The following is a 13,292-nucleotide window of genomic DNA, read 5'->3' on the forward strand; positions in this document are numbered from 1 at the left end:
GCTAGCTGTCAGCACAGAGCCCGACGCGGGGCTCGAACCCATGAGCCGTGAGATCATGACCTGAGCTGAAGTTGGACGCTTAACCGACTGAGCCGCCCAGGTGCCCCTGTCCAGGGTTTTAAATACCATTTATAGCTACTATTTATATGTTGAAGTCGGACGGTTAACCGACTGGGCCACCCAGGAGCCCCGAGACACCCCAAACTGAATTCCTCATCTGCTTGCTTCCGCACCTACAGGGTCCTCCTTCTCAAGAGCCGGCAACTCCATCTTTTCATCACTCAAAGAAAAAATCCTAGGAGTCATTTTTGACACCTTTCTTTCTCTCACTCTCTCCCTAATCAGCCAGCGGATCGTGCAGGCTGGCCCTCCCAAATATATACAGAAGTCAACCAGTTCTCACCGTCTCTGCTACTACCGACCAGCAGGAGACGGTCTTTGTTTCTCACCTGGATCGCCACAGCAGCCTTCCCGGGGTCCCCTGCTTCCACGCTTGGGCCCTTACAACTCATTCTCAACGCTTACATTTTACAACATAGGTCATATCATGCTGGCCCGAGACACAATTCCTGCAGCGGCTCCCCTTTCACTCACTGTTGAACTCAGCGTCCCTCCCATGGCCTACAAGGCCTTCCATGGTGTGGCCCTCTGCTCTCTTCCGGATGTCTTCCTAATATACTCCAACCACAGTGGCCTCCCTGAAAAGGGTCATGCAGAGTCCTGCCTTAGGGCCTTTGCCTTCTACCAAGGCACCCTTTTCACATACTTTATCTCACTTCCAAAATTCCTTTGAGCCTCTTCTTGAACTTCAACTTGAGCGGGCCCTCTGGAGCGCCCTATTTCAAATTACAGGCTCCTTCTCCTATGCTCTAGAACCTATTCACCCTATTTCATTCCCCCCTGACAGTACTTACTGTTTTAAAAGTCTTTGTTTATGCATTATATTTATTGTGTATCTCCTCTCTTCCATCTCCAACAGAACGTAAACCCCATGAATGCAGCATTTCGTCTCTTAGTTCACTGCTGTATCTACAAAGTCTTACAGAAGTACTCAATAAACATTTGCGGGATGCATGAAATCCTGGAAACCAACATACTGTTTTAAGGATCGAGTAGCCAACTGTGTCAAGTCACTGAAATGAAAGAATATTCTGACAGGTTTAATACATTTAGGCAAGGACCTTGGGGCACAGAAATAATTCAGAGCAGAGAATCGCAGAACCATTCCTGATAATCCTAGAGGTATCCCGGCAGACAGTGAAAAGTGCCTGAGAGCAAACGCCCTGATGTTCCTAAAACAAAAGAAGGTAAATTTCAGAGATTGGCTGAGTTTGGAGTTATAGGCGAGGTTCTAGAACAGGTTATTGAAGATGGCTTGTGAACAATTAGGAAGTGGTACTCACGAGGAGACAAGAAGACCTCACAATGTACATGTCACACTGACTTTGTTCCTCTCCTGAGTAACTCATTGACTTAAAGGAAGAAATGGTAAATTTGGCTCAAGGTCAAGAGACCTCGTTTCCAAGGGTACCCTGTAAGCTGTCCAAGACGAGGGTTCTTAACAAAGATTCAGCAGGGCAGGGACCAGTGGGTCCTGAAAGTGAAAGGCTGGGAGAGTTCCTGAACAAATACCTAGTACAGTCCTTCGTGGACTTGTACATGCCCATCAGGGGTACCAAAGCTGGGGGAGCTGCATTATAACGATTAGGACTGGAAAGACACCAGCAAGAAATCTAACAGTCTCTTATAGGGCAGATAATAAAATACAGGAGGGACTGTCATGGATAGTGATAAAGGTGATGTTTGTCATCATCAGAATCGCGGCTAATCATTTTGGGGAGAAGCTTACGATTTTGCTAAAAACATGTCTAGAAGACTAACATTTTCAAAACAACCCTATGAGGGAAGAGCTATTACTATCTCGTTTTTCTGCAGATGAGAAAAGTAAGGCACAGACAAGCTGAGTACCTGTTCAAGGTCATATAACAAGTGAAACAGTTGGCATTCCGATGTAGGTCCCAAGCCCTGTTCTTGAGGTAGAGTCTGGGTTCACAGTTTAAAAAAACACATGAACTCCTGATGCACTGAGTAATATTACATGGGAATCTCAAAGGAAGTCTCGAGAGGTATGCCCCCCGAATTCTCAACTTAGCCCTGTCCTGTTGAACGTTTTTCTAAATGGCGTACATAAAGAAACTGAAAGATTGCTCACAAAAATCAAGAATGGCATGGAATTTGGGGAAAAGCTAAGATTTTCTGATGACAGGATGAGGATTCAAAAATATCTCAAAAGTCTGAAGCGTTGGGCTAAAAATAGCATTAAATTTAATGGGTAAATGTGAGCTCTTGAATTCAAGTTAAAAAAAAATTCCCTACAAATACAGCATAGGAAAGATAAGGCTAATTTTCCCTGGTACTACTTCCTGCATTTCTCTACCCTCTACAGCTGACTGGTGGCCACAATGCTACAAATTTACCTCCTAGTTACCTCCTGATCTGTCCCTCTCCCTCCACCTCTACACTCTTGCCTTTTCAGTCCATCTTACACAAAGCTCAGAAAATCTCCTTGACCCATAGGTCTGTGCCTGGTACTCTCCATTCACCCCCCTTCAGTGGTTCCCCACTACCTAAAAGTTTACAAGGCCAAGTTCCTTGATCTTGGCATTCAACAAGATCCTTCATTTTGGCTTTCCTTTCCAAAAACCCAAACGTTCATCATTTTTTCTTTCTTTTCCAACTCTTCCCACCTCCTTGAAATTACTCTTGCTCCTCCCTTTCTTGAGCTGCTTCAGCCCAAAATCTGTCTAACTCCTCACTCTTCACAAGGCCTACTCCATACCCTTCATCGAGCTGCTCCTGTCCTCAAGTCATTTCTTCCTCCTACCGCGTGTCCGTCTGTCTTACCAAATTTTCTATCACAAATTAATGCTATGGACATTCATGCCTTTGTCTCTGACTTTCCTTTCTATCTTCTCCCAAGGTGGCAAATGCATGTAACCGGACTGACGGACTGACTTTATCCCGGCACACTCGGCTGTCTTGGATCTGATAAATGCTCCAGAAATCTCCGACCAATGCAACGACAGGATGCAGTAAGAAGCACTGTGTCCAGCCTTGGGTCCCCCACAAGGAAGGTCATGGTTTTGCCGAAATATCAGGCAACTACGTCGGTGTTTCCACCGCGTACCCGCCATGTCCTTCTTTATTCTGCCCGCCTCCCTCCATCTCCTGTCTTTCTGAGACGCAGCACACATCTCACCTGGGAAGTCTTTCCTCAGGCCAGTCCCCCCTTCTCTCTTTTTCTCTCTCACATTTCATTCCTTCTGCTCTGACAGTGTGTAGTGTGTAAGGAGTACCTGGTTATGTATTGTACTTTCCTATCTATCCCTAATTATACATCACATAAAATGTAGTATTTTATTATACATTCTTTGCTTCCCTAATTGTTTCAGGTCTTGTCAACCAGAACATAATTTGTTCCTATTATTAGCTTGTTATGGCAAGTGCTATGATCTTTTCCATGAGCTCAAAGAGATTTCTGAAGAGGGCAGAACGAAGGATTTCAAGTTCATTAACAATGGTTCTTCATTTCTGCCGATGCTGGAAGCAGGTCTAACTGTCCTTCCATGAGAGTGGGAAGGCTACAGGGTGAGCATCAGGAGAAACAGATTTAAGAACAAAGAAGAAATCACATTCTAGATTATAAAGGTTACTAAGAGTCTGAACCTGCTTTACTTTAAAGATCTCTTAGGATCCCGAGATACAAATATGATCTGGCATTTCCTTGAAGAAGGCAAATCTTACGGTTCTAGGTTTTCCTGAAAATCAAGGCCGACACTCAATGGCAGTCCTAAGTGGCTCTGTCCCTTGGTCGCTCTCCTTCCCTCTGCTGGTATGACTACACACGCATCTAGGAGACTATTTCTGCGCCACGTGCTCTCGTCTGGCCCCCTGACAAACGCAAAGACTGGTCCTTTTCTGTATCGGTGGAGAAATTAGGCTCCGAAAGCCGTATCACGCAGCACAACAACGGGCAGGTTCTGACGTGACCTTGCGTGGCTCCCACCCCGAGCTCTACCTGCAGGCCGCAGTGCACGTGTCCTTGTATTCCTGGAGCTTCACGCACACCATGTTGAGGAACTGGTCCGAGTACGCGCTCAGGTCGTGCATCAGGTTCATGAGGTCCTGCACTGTCTTCTCCACGATGATTGTGCTCTGTGAGGGGACACAGAAATTCATGAGGGNTGAAAGGAAGCAATCATTTAAGACTTGAGCCATCCTGGAAAGATGCAACCTGCGTTATAAGTATCTATTTGAAACAACCCGATCCATCTCTTCCATGGTGATGGTTTCCCAAACACCTGAGAGTGCTTTCTGTGGAAGGACACAGGACAGGGATTGACAGAGTAGTTCCAAAGACCTCTTGGCATCCACAAGACATGGCTATGGCTTTTAAGAAAGAAGATGCATATTCGGCTGGAGAATGCTTTACCTCCTCCTCCAGGGCTCTACTTTGAGATTAGGGACCTACGAAATGCAACACAAAGAAAATGCCCTCCATGACTTGTTTTCAAAGTTCCCAACCCTCAATCTATTAAGAACAACAACTTACATTTGTATTGTGCCTTACAGCTTGTAGTGTTTTCACATACACAGCATATGTTATCTCACTCGAGGCTCACATGAATCATGGGAATCATGAACACTTGTTGGGTTCTTACAAGTGGAAAGTCCAGTGCGAGGCGCCCTACATACTTTAGCTCACCTAATCTTCTCAACGTACCTACCTGTCAGGTGAGCCCCACCATCATCCCCAGTTTAAAGATGAAGAAACAGGCTTAGAAAAGGTAGTGAACGAGGGACCGGCCGCAGGCTTTGCTCTTTTAACTATCCCATTCTGTCTGAGAGCTGACCCGGAGTTCCCCTGCCTGGGGACCAACCATTTTTTTGTTAGATCAGATATTTTCTATTGTTGTTGCTGCTGCAGAAGCAGTCTGTCCAAACAGACTCAGACATTATTTTAAAAACGGAATTAAAGAACTATCCCAGAGAAACAAATAAGAAGCCCATCTTACAGCTAGATGCTGACAGTACTATGTAGCGAATCAGTGTTCTGAGAAGAGGCATATTCAATCGACTCTAAAACTCAAATTAAGAAAAGACTGAGTTGTTTAAACCATTAGTTCAGGCCTCTTTCAAAAGGAGCAGAATGACACTGGAGTAAATACTAGTCACATGCTTAGCATCTTGGAATTCTTTGGTCAATAACTGGTTTGTTGAAGATGTATTTATTTACATAGAATCATATAAGCTCTGGTTAGATTCAGGCCATAAAAATAAACACTAAAAAAAATTTTTTTCCTACTCTGATAGTGACCCGTGAAAACACTGAGGGCATTTTACTCTGCTTACATGCAGACAATGGAGTTCAGGGGTCTTGGTTAATTTTTTTTTCTTCTAAAAATTAAAAGAATGGATAAAAGTGTACAGCGTTTCTCAATACAACGGAGGATCAGCTTGAGCTACGAGCTCACGTGTGCATACTTATTCAAGATAAGTAGAGGTTTCTTTTCTTCTGGTCCTTTCTCCCAGCACCTCTCCCTCCCCAAGGTAAAATAATCAGAAGGTGAAAAGGAAGGAACAGTTATATTCTGGAAGACAAACCTCACAGGAAACCAAATTACAGTCTCTGTAGAATCCCCACAAGTTCAACTTCCTTTTCTGTATTGATTTTAAGATTAAAGCGCTGCAGCTTCACCCTGATCCATAATCCCGTTCCTCTGTATTTGTGTGTGACTGACAGGAATTGATTCTGCTTAGCTACATGTCCCCACGCTGCTCAGAAGAATCTAAAATCCTCATCCTGATTCAGAACGCAGGGTAGCCTACAACACGTAGATGGCAATTAATAAAGGAGAGTGGAGTTCAGCCATCCTAACAAAGCCCGCTTAACATGTGCAACACTGTAGGGAAGAGGGGGACTGGGGGATTGCTCGGCTTTACTGGGAGAAGGGCTTGGCTCTATTTCCAATTAAGCTATTGATAATTAACTCGGGGCAGGTTTGGGTAGCCTCTTCCTTCCTTAGGACTCAATTTAGTCTTCTAATAACCAAGGATAATTTGGTGGCTCTTCTACTGGCCTTCACCACCCGGGTATTCAATTGGTGCACGGTGCTTTTACACAGAGGAAGAGATGTAGAATTGTTTTCAGGTCATCTCAGGTGTGTTTGGTCTTCCTGACTAGAATACCAGCTTCTCAAGAGCAAGACCGGCTTTCTTCATTTCCCTTTGTTCATCTCCCATCCTAACCCTGCCCCGCTTGTTTGCAATTTCTCAGGACCTGCAGGACAATGCTACTGATAAAAGAAACAGTGTTGTTAATATTAGCACTGGTAAATAAACCTCTCTGAATGGCACAAAGAGGTAAGGGATGCCAGAAGCCGGCATCCTTGCATTCTGCAATCTTTTGCGTGGGTTCAGTGCAGTCGGTCTTTGTTTATGCGATGGTCGGAGGGGAAGGGGAAAATGCAAGCACATGGGCACGTCCCCCAGAGACAGAGGTTTTGGGGTAAATAGGAAGCACCTACAGGGAGTGATTAGAATGCCACAGTTTAATTCTAATGATTGTGCTCAACAAAGAGCCTATGTTATGCTGTATGATTACATACAATTTTCCAGCTATTTGGTTGGTTTACCTTGTCATGGTAGCACTCTGGATAATCAATCACCACATTCTTTTCAAGGAAAATGACACTGTATTTGCCAAATGATGGGTATTTTTTACAGGGGAAAAAAGTTCCCATTTTTCAAGAATTTATTACAATTTCTAAATCAGGGTGCCAGCAGATAAATGTTGAAAATATAAAAATTCTAACAAGGTCAATTCTGATTTTATTTATTGGATCTCGCTGGCATTTCAAATGATGTATTGACTTGTTGTTAATTTTGGGATTTGCCAATGTTGAATATAATGGCTTTATAATAAGTAAAACTCTGATTATATTCATTATAATTTCTACTAAACATATCACAAATGATTGATATTTGTTTAGAAACAACTCAATTCTCATTTCTTGCAACTTATTACCAGGTAATAAAGTCTGGGCATGACGTGAAAAATGAGAAAAGGAAAAAAGAAGTCCCAAGATAGGAGACGCAATAAAAAAAAACATTGCTATGAAAAATAACTGAAGTTTCTCACAGGGATACACTAACAGACTCAAACAAGAATAGGGTATATAAGGGCTAGTTCTTGAGTTCTGTGCTTTGAAAGACTTTAATGAATGAGTGATGATGATTGGACCTTTAAGACCTTGTCCATTGTTTGCCAAAATGGGGCTCTGAGGTATGATGCCAATATTAATATTATAGAAAACTGACTCTAAGTTCAAGTAACTGGAAACTACTGAGGTAAAGAGAATGGAAGTGGTTTCTTCAACTGGAGGACTCTGGAAACTTTTACTAAGCTAATTTCATTGTGAATCTTAAGGAGGCAAATGTGTGTGGTATTCAATGTTCTCCTAATTATTTAAGTAAAAAAACCCCCATTTTTTAATATTTATCTATTTTTGAGAGAGAAACAGAGCATGAGTTGGGAATGGGCAGAGACAGAGGGAGTCAGAATCCGAAGCAGGCTCCAGGTTCTGAGCTGTCAGCACACAGCCTGATGTGGGGCTCGAATTCACAAACTGTGAGATCATGACCTGAGCCGAAGTCAGATGCTTAACTGATTAAGCCACCAAGGTGCCCCCAGAAAACATTTTTCATAGCACAGCACAGATCTTTTCACATCTTCTGGAATGGTGCTTCTGGAACAAGGTTTCGGAATGACTCTTCCTAGCTCTCTGGTTATACTAACGAGGACACTATGCCCAGTGGCATACTTGAGGACCCATAAAAAGTCCAGCTAGGAAAAGGCTGAGAATCTGAGCCTCCTTCTCAGCCCATGTCCTTTCCTCCACCCCCAACCTTTGAAGCTCTGGCTCCTGCCTTCTCTAACCTTCTCTCTGGCTCCACTGAACGCGCTAACCCTGTGCTCCAACTATACTAACCTACTAGTTATTCCTTGACTGCACTAGGCTACTTCCTGCCTCTGTGCCTTTAGCTTCCTATCTCTGTGCCGGGAATGCCTTCCTAGCTCATGTCTGTAATCCCTGAAAAGTCAGCTCAAAGTCTACCTGCTCTGATTTAATGCCCCTCCTCTGTGCTACCAGGACACCAGGGCACATTAGCCTAAGCCCTAAGCCGAATGTGGCACCCACTGGTTCACTTGACTGTCTCTTCCACTAGACTATACCTTCCTTTGATCAAGACTATACCTTCGTATCTACTACCAAGTAGCAAAATATCTGGCATCTATAGGTGTTCAATAAATGTTTATTAATTAATGAAAATGCATAGTACATTCAGAATGCAATGAAAAGACAGATTTACAGGAAACTTATAATGCAAAATGGAGAGCTAGAAGCATGCTTTGTGAGATGGAGTCAGACCACAGCCTCTTTATTACTGTATTACTATACCTTAGTTCCCATGGTTCTAAAGACTCAATAGTTATTGTGACTAAAGATTTTAGATTTCTCTAAAAAACATTCCTAATTTCACTTGACTGTGTTATTTTCTGTAGTGGAAACGTAGTATGTAGACAATGAAATGTGCTGGTTTTAAAGTTTTAACAAATATAAATAAATTCACAATTCAGGAAAACAAAACCAAAACACTTCAGTTTGGAGAACGCAATCTCTGTGGGGGTGCCATTTTAGCTCTTGGAGCAGGGGTGGTTCAGAAATCTACAAAGAACCTAAGGTCCTTGAAAATTGCTTTAGGAAGAATTTGAGAGAGAACTGAGTGATTTCATCTACTGTTTCAGACACAACCCCCCCCCCGAACACACACACACACACACACACACACACACACACACACACACACACACTAGCAATTGTGGAGCGATGGGGCTTCACAAATGTTCGATGATGACAGTAATGTTTCTGTTTATTGTGGCATTTCAACTACAAGTCAGTAAAGCTTGTCATACCATATCGTCCTTCCAATTATTATCAGCTCCAAGTGATAGCTGGCCATAAACAATAACTACATTAATGACAGTAATGATGGAAGCCATTTTAAATCTATATTTTGACTTGTGTGATGTTTAGAGTGTTCTGAATGGGCTTGCTCCTTTAATAAGCTATATGGTAAAAGTCTACGCATCCAGGGAGATGGTACCTGAGGAAATGGCACTTCTCCTCTCTTCTAAATCATCCTCCACCTCACCAGCTCAAGAATTTGTTAAGTTTTGTCTCCTACAGAAACGAGGAGTCTTAAGTCCATCAAAAGACATGAACACATGGATTCAGAGCTGGTTTATTTATAATAGCCAAAAAAAGGGGGAGACTGTCATGTGCATCAGTAGTTGAATGGACAGATACAGTGGGATATACTCACACAGTGGAATACTACAGAGCAAAGAAAAAGGATGGGCCACCACTCCATGTGATAGCATGGATGGATCTCACAGACCGTGTGCTAAGTGAAAGCAGACACAAAGGAAGACAACCGCATGACTGTTATTATTGTAGTTCAGAAACAAGCAAATGTAATCTCTGGTGACAGAAGTCAGAATAGAGGCTGCCCTTGGAGGGAGTGGATCCTGACTGAGAAGGCAAGAGCCGTCTAGCTGTTGTAAATATCTTGACTGGGTGGCTGCTCTGTGAGTAAAAACATATATAAAAACTTTTCACACTTAAGATTTGTGCACTTTGCAGTCTGTAAGTTTGATGTCAAAAGAAAACATTCAAAGTGATATCTGATTGTATCTCTCACCTACTTAAAGCTCTTTAATGTGCCAGGACTCACATTCTTCGGACAACCTGCAAGGTCTTCCTGTCTACTCCTCCAGCCTCGCTGGCTACTATTTCCCCTTGCTTCTTTGAGATCCAGCTACCTGGGGCCTCTCATGTTCTTCATTCCCGTTTCAGGGCCCTGCCCCTCCCTGCAAAGTTCTGTCCCCTGTCTTCCTTTCTTCCTTTCCCCCTTACTTCCTTTCTTACTTACTCTCCTGTACTTTTCCTCATCTTTCAGAACCCAGCTAAAACCTCCCTCCTGTAGAAAAACTCTCTCCGGTCTGTGGCCATACCACCGTCAACGTGCCCAATCTCGTCTGATCTCGGAAGCTAAGCAGGGTCGGGCCTGGTTAGTAGTTGGATGGGNGTGGTTGTGGACATACATGTTAGATCTCAATTTTATTTATATATTTAAAAATTTTTTTAATGTTCATTTATTTTTGAGAGAGAGAGAGAGAGTGTGAGCAGGGGAGGAACAGTGAGACAGGGAGACACAGAATCTGAAGCAGGCTCCAGGCTCTGTGCTGATAGCCCCACGTGGGGCTCAAACCCACGAACCAAACCATGAGCTCATGACCTGAGCCGAAGTCAGATGCTTTAATCGACTGAGCCACCCAGGCACCCCCCAAATCTCAATTTTAAACAATGGTGTCCAACCATTATACAAATGGGTAGGCACCCCTTCATCAACTTGTCTGAGAGTGTGTAAGTATCCTATTATAGAGGTTTTCACTTACAGCGCATTTTTAAAATGTGAAGATGTAGCAATTTTGCTGGCAGTACTACCATAGACCACCAGACGACAGCTGTTGGGAAGGACCTGAAGCTGTTTGGGGACAGGGCAGGGAATTTAGTTAATTAAAGAGATACATGTTTATTAAGTAAATATTTTCTCTGGGCCAAAGAGGAGGCTAACAGCAGGAGATAAAAAGCTAGACGAAACGAGGTTCCCGCCCTCTGGCGGTCTTAGATATTAGTAGGAGGAGACAAGTTCACGAATAAAGACAAAAAGTCTCATAGGTACGATCCTGGGCATCTGAATGCTGCACAGCAGAGGTACAGAAAAGGAAAGTTAACTGGGCTGCGGTGGGGGTGGGGAGTGGTGGGAAAGAGGAAGTTATAACTGAAGTGACTTCCAAAGGAGAGGGACTTACAGACTGACAAAAATGGGGGAAAAATTACTTCCGGTAGACAGGGCAGCACGAATGTGAAGCGGTGTAGGTTTCAGGGATCTGCAGGTTGTTCTTCATGGCTGTGCTGAAGGGGCTGTGTGTGTGTGTGTGTGTGTGTGTGTGTGTGTGTGTGTGTGTGTGTGTGTGTGTGTGTAGATCAGGAAAGCCGTGAGGGGAAGTCAAAGCCAGATGGTGGGGGTCTTTGTATAACATACATACTTAATACCTAAATATTCTGAATATCCCTTTTACCCTTTCCAGCAAGAAAGTACAACAAATTAATCCTGTCTGATGTCACTTATCATTAGATGATCCCTTCCAAGGGTAGGAAGATAATTTCGAAAGGTTCTACTCTTGAGAAAAGACAAACTTCTACAACCAACAGGGAAATTCATTCCGTTTGGCAGGCTGAAGAGAAGTATAATTTATAAATAGGCTTAAATGAGGAAAATATGAGGTCAAATTTGGGGCAACGAGAAACACTATATCCCTTCAGAATTCACACAAGTGATTATAAAATTTATCTGCCAGTGAATAGCTCAGAAAAATATATCTGATGTAAATTACTAATAATATTTTCTCAACATTTTGGCTAACGGATCGCTTATGGTTGAATGAAATCTGTGCCTAACATACCTTATTAGCACAGCTGGCTCTTTACGAGGTTTACTTAGGGGTTTGTGATTTCATATCCAAAACAAAACCATGTAGCAGAAACGGGGAAAGGAGTATATACAAAAGTGGTGCTTAATTCCACGGTGAGATCTGAGGGCACATCTTTGGTTCCTTACATGCTTCAAATCAATATGACTCTGTGTCCAGTTTATCAACTCCCCTTGCTACGTCATGGAACCCGGAGAACGAAAATATATCAATGGATAGGTGAACATTAGCACTTATATGAAATATCCTTACCTCCAGCACCACCCCCCCCACAACACACACACACACACACACACACACACACACAACTTTAAAAGCACCTTAGGGTTGTTATTCTGCAAAAGACACAGTGCTACATGTTAGGGGGGGACACAGAAGTATAACATTAGTGGCTAGAGTACTTTTTTTGTGCCAGGCAATATGCTTGATATAAAGCATGGTCTTATTTTCCAGGGGGTGCTAATAATCTAGTCGGGATAACATCATTTAGAACAAGACACAAGTGATATTCCAAGATGCCAGTTAAGCACAAAAGATACTGTAGGGGAATAGCCGTAAAAAGGTGGCAGAGACGGAAATGGGATCCAGAAGATGGAAGAAGTCTAGAGGAAGAGAGGAAGAAGCAATGCATGTCAGGCCGGGGAAAAAGCTGGTCTTGTGTAGCCGACAGGAGACAACAGTGGCTGGAGTAGGAGATTCAGGTTGAGGAACTGGAGGAGAAAAAGTAGACTGGACAGAGTAGACGGTGGAAGGCCTGGACACAGGCTGAGGGCTTCTTCCTCGCAGGGGCAGAAGCAGGCAGTGTATGAGGTGGTAGAGCTCAGATTCCAAATCCTAGAGCCGAAAGCAACCCCTGCTATCCACGGTCCAATTCTCTGGCTTAAAAAAAAAAAAAAACAAAAACAAAACAAAACAAAAAAAACAACAACTCACCAAAACAAATATTAAAGGGCCTGTCAAAGACGCACCGCTAGCTTATGATACTTCAAAAATCTAGAATCCAAGTCTCTGAGCTGTCTCTGGCCAAAGCTGATGAGTAGGGCATCAAATAGAATAAATTATTGCAGTTGATTATTTTTATTGAAAACCATGAAAAATCAATGCAGAGAGAAAGTCAGGGGAAAAAAACCCCTCATTTGTCATCATTTGAGGTGACTATTAAATCAAATTCTCCTTTGAAAACTTATAAAGAGAAAGAAGTATGCATTTACTCTGTCTTTCAAATAGCAACTATATCTATTTCAGGATTACCAAATAGGGAAAGGCTCTACTTTTAATGAAGAATGCCAACTAGGAAACGTCGAAGGAATAACGGAATTAGAAAATCATTTCTGCAGCCTCTAATAAAACAACTGATTTGGGTAAAGATTATCAATTGGTAGGTACTAAAACAAAGAGACGAAAGTTGACAGGGAAAATAAACATTTTTGTAGTGCCAAACAGACACCACACACACAGATTACTTTCTGGGCGCACGAGGAAAACCATACCTCGTGCCCAATGGATGGACCAGATGGTCGCAACTCTCACCCAGGGGTGAGATGTTCGCATCACTAACGTTAGGAAGCTGGCTCTTAAAGGTCTGTGGATGTGATGGAATGTGAAACCTAGC

General features: G+C 42.9%; 1 protein-coding gene across 1 annotated transcript in view; it reads right to left on the minus strand.

The window, feature by feature from the left end:
• The window catches only part of EXOC4 (exocyst complex component 4), a 752,773-nt gene that overhangs the window by 153,895 nt on the left and 585,586 nt on the right, over positions 1-13,292 (minus strand). Inside the window, exon 12 of the mRNA XM_077770716.1 lies at positions 4,079-4,215. Coding sequence (XP_077626842.1) covers positions 4,079-4,215 — 137 coding nt within the window. The remainder of the gene's footprint in view (positions 1-4,078; positions 4,216-13,292) is intronic.

Source organism: Crocuta crocuta, unplaced genomic scaffold (genome assembly GCF_008692635.1).
Source record: "Crocuta crocuta isolate KB4526 unplaced genomic scaffold, BGI_CrCroc_1.0 scaffold266, whole genome shotgun sequence".
Classification (NCBI taxonomy): domain Eukaryota; kingdom Metazoa; phylum Chordata; class Mammalia; order Carnivora; family Hyaenidae; genus Crocuta; species Crocuta crocuta.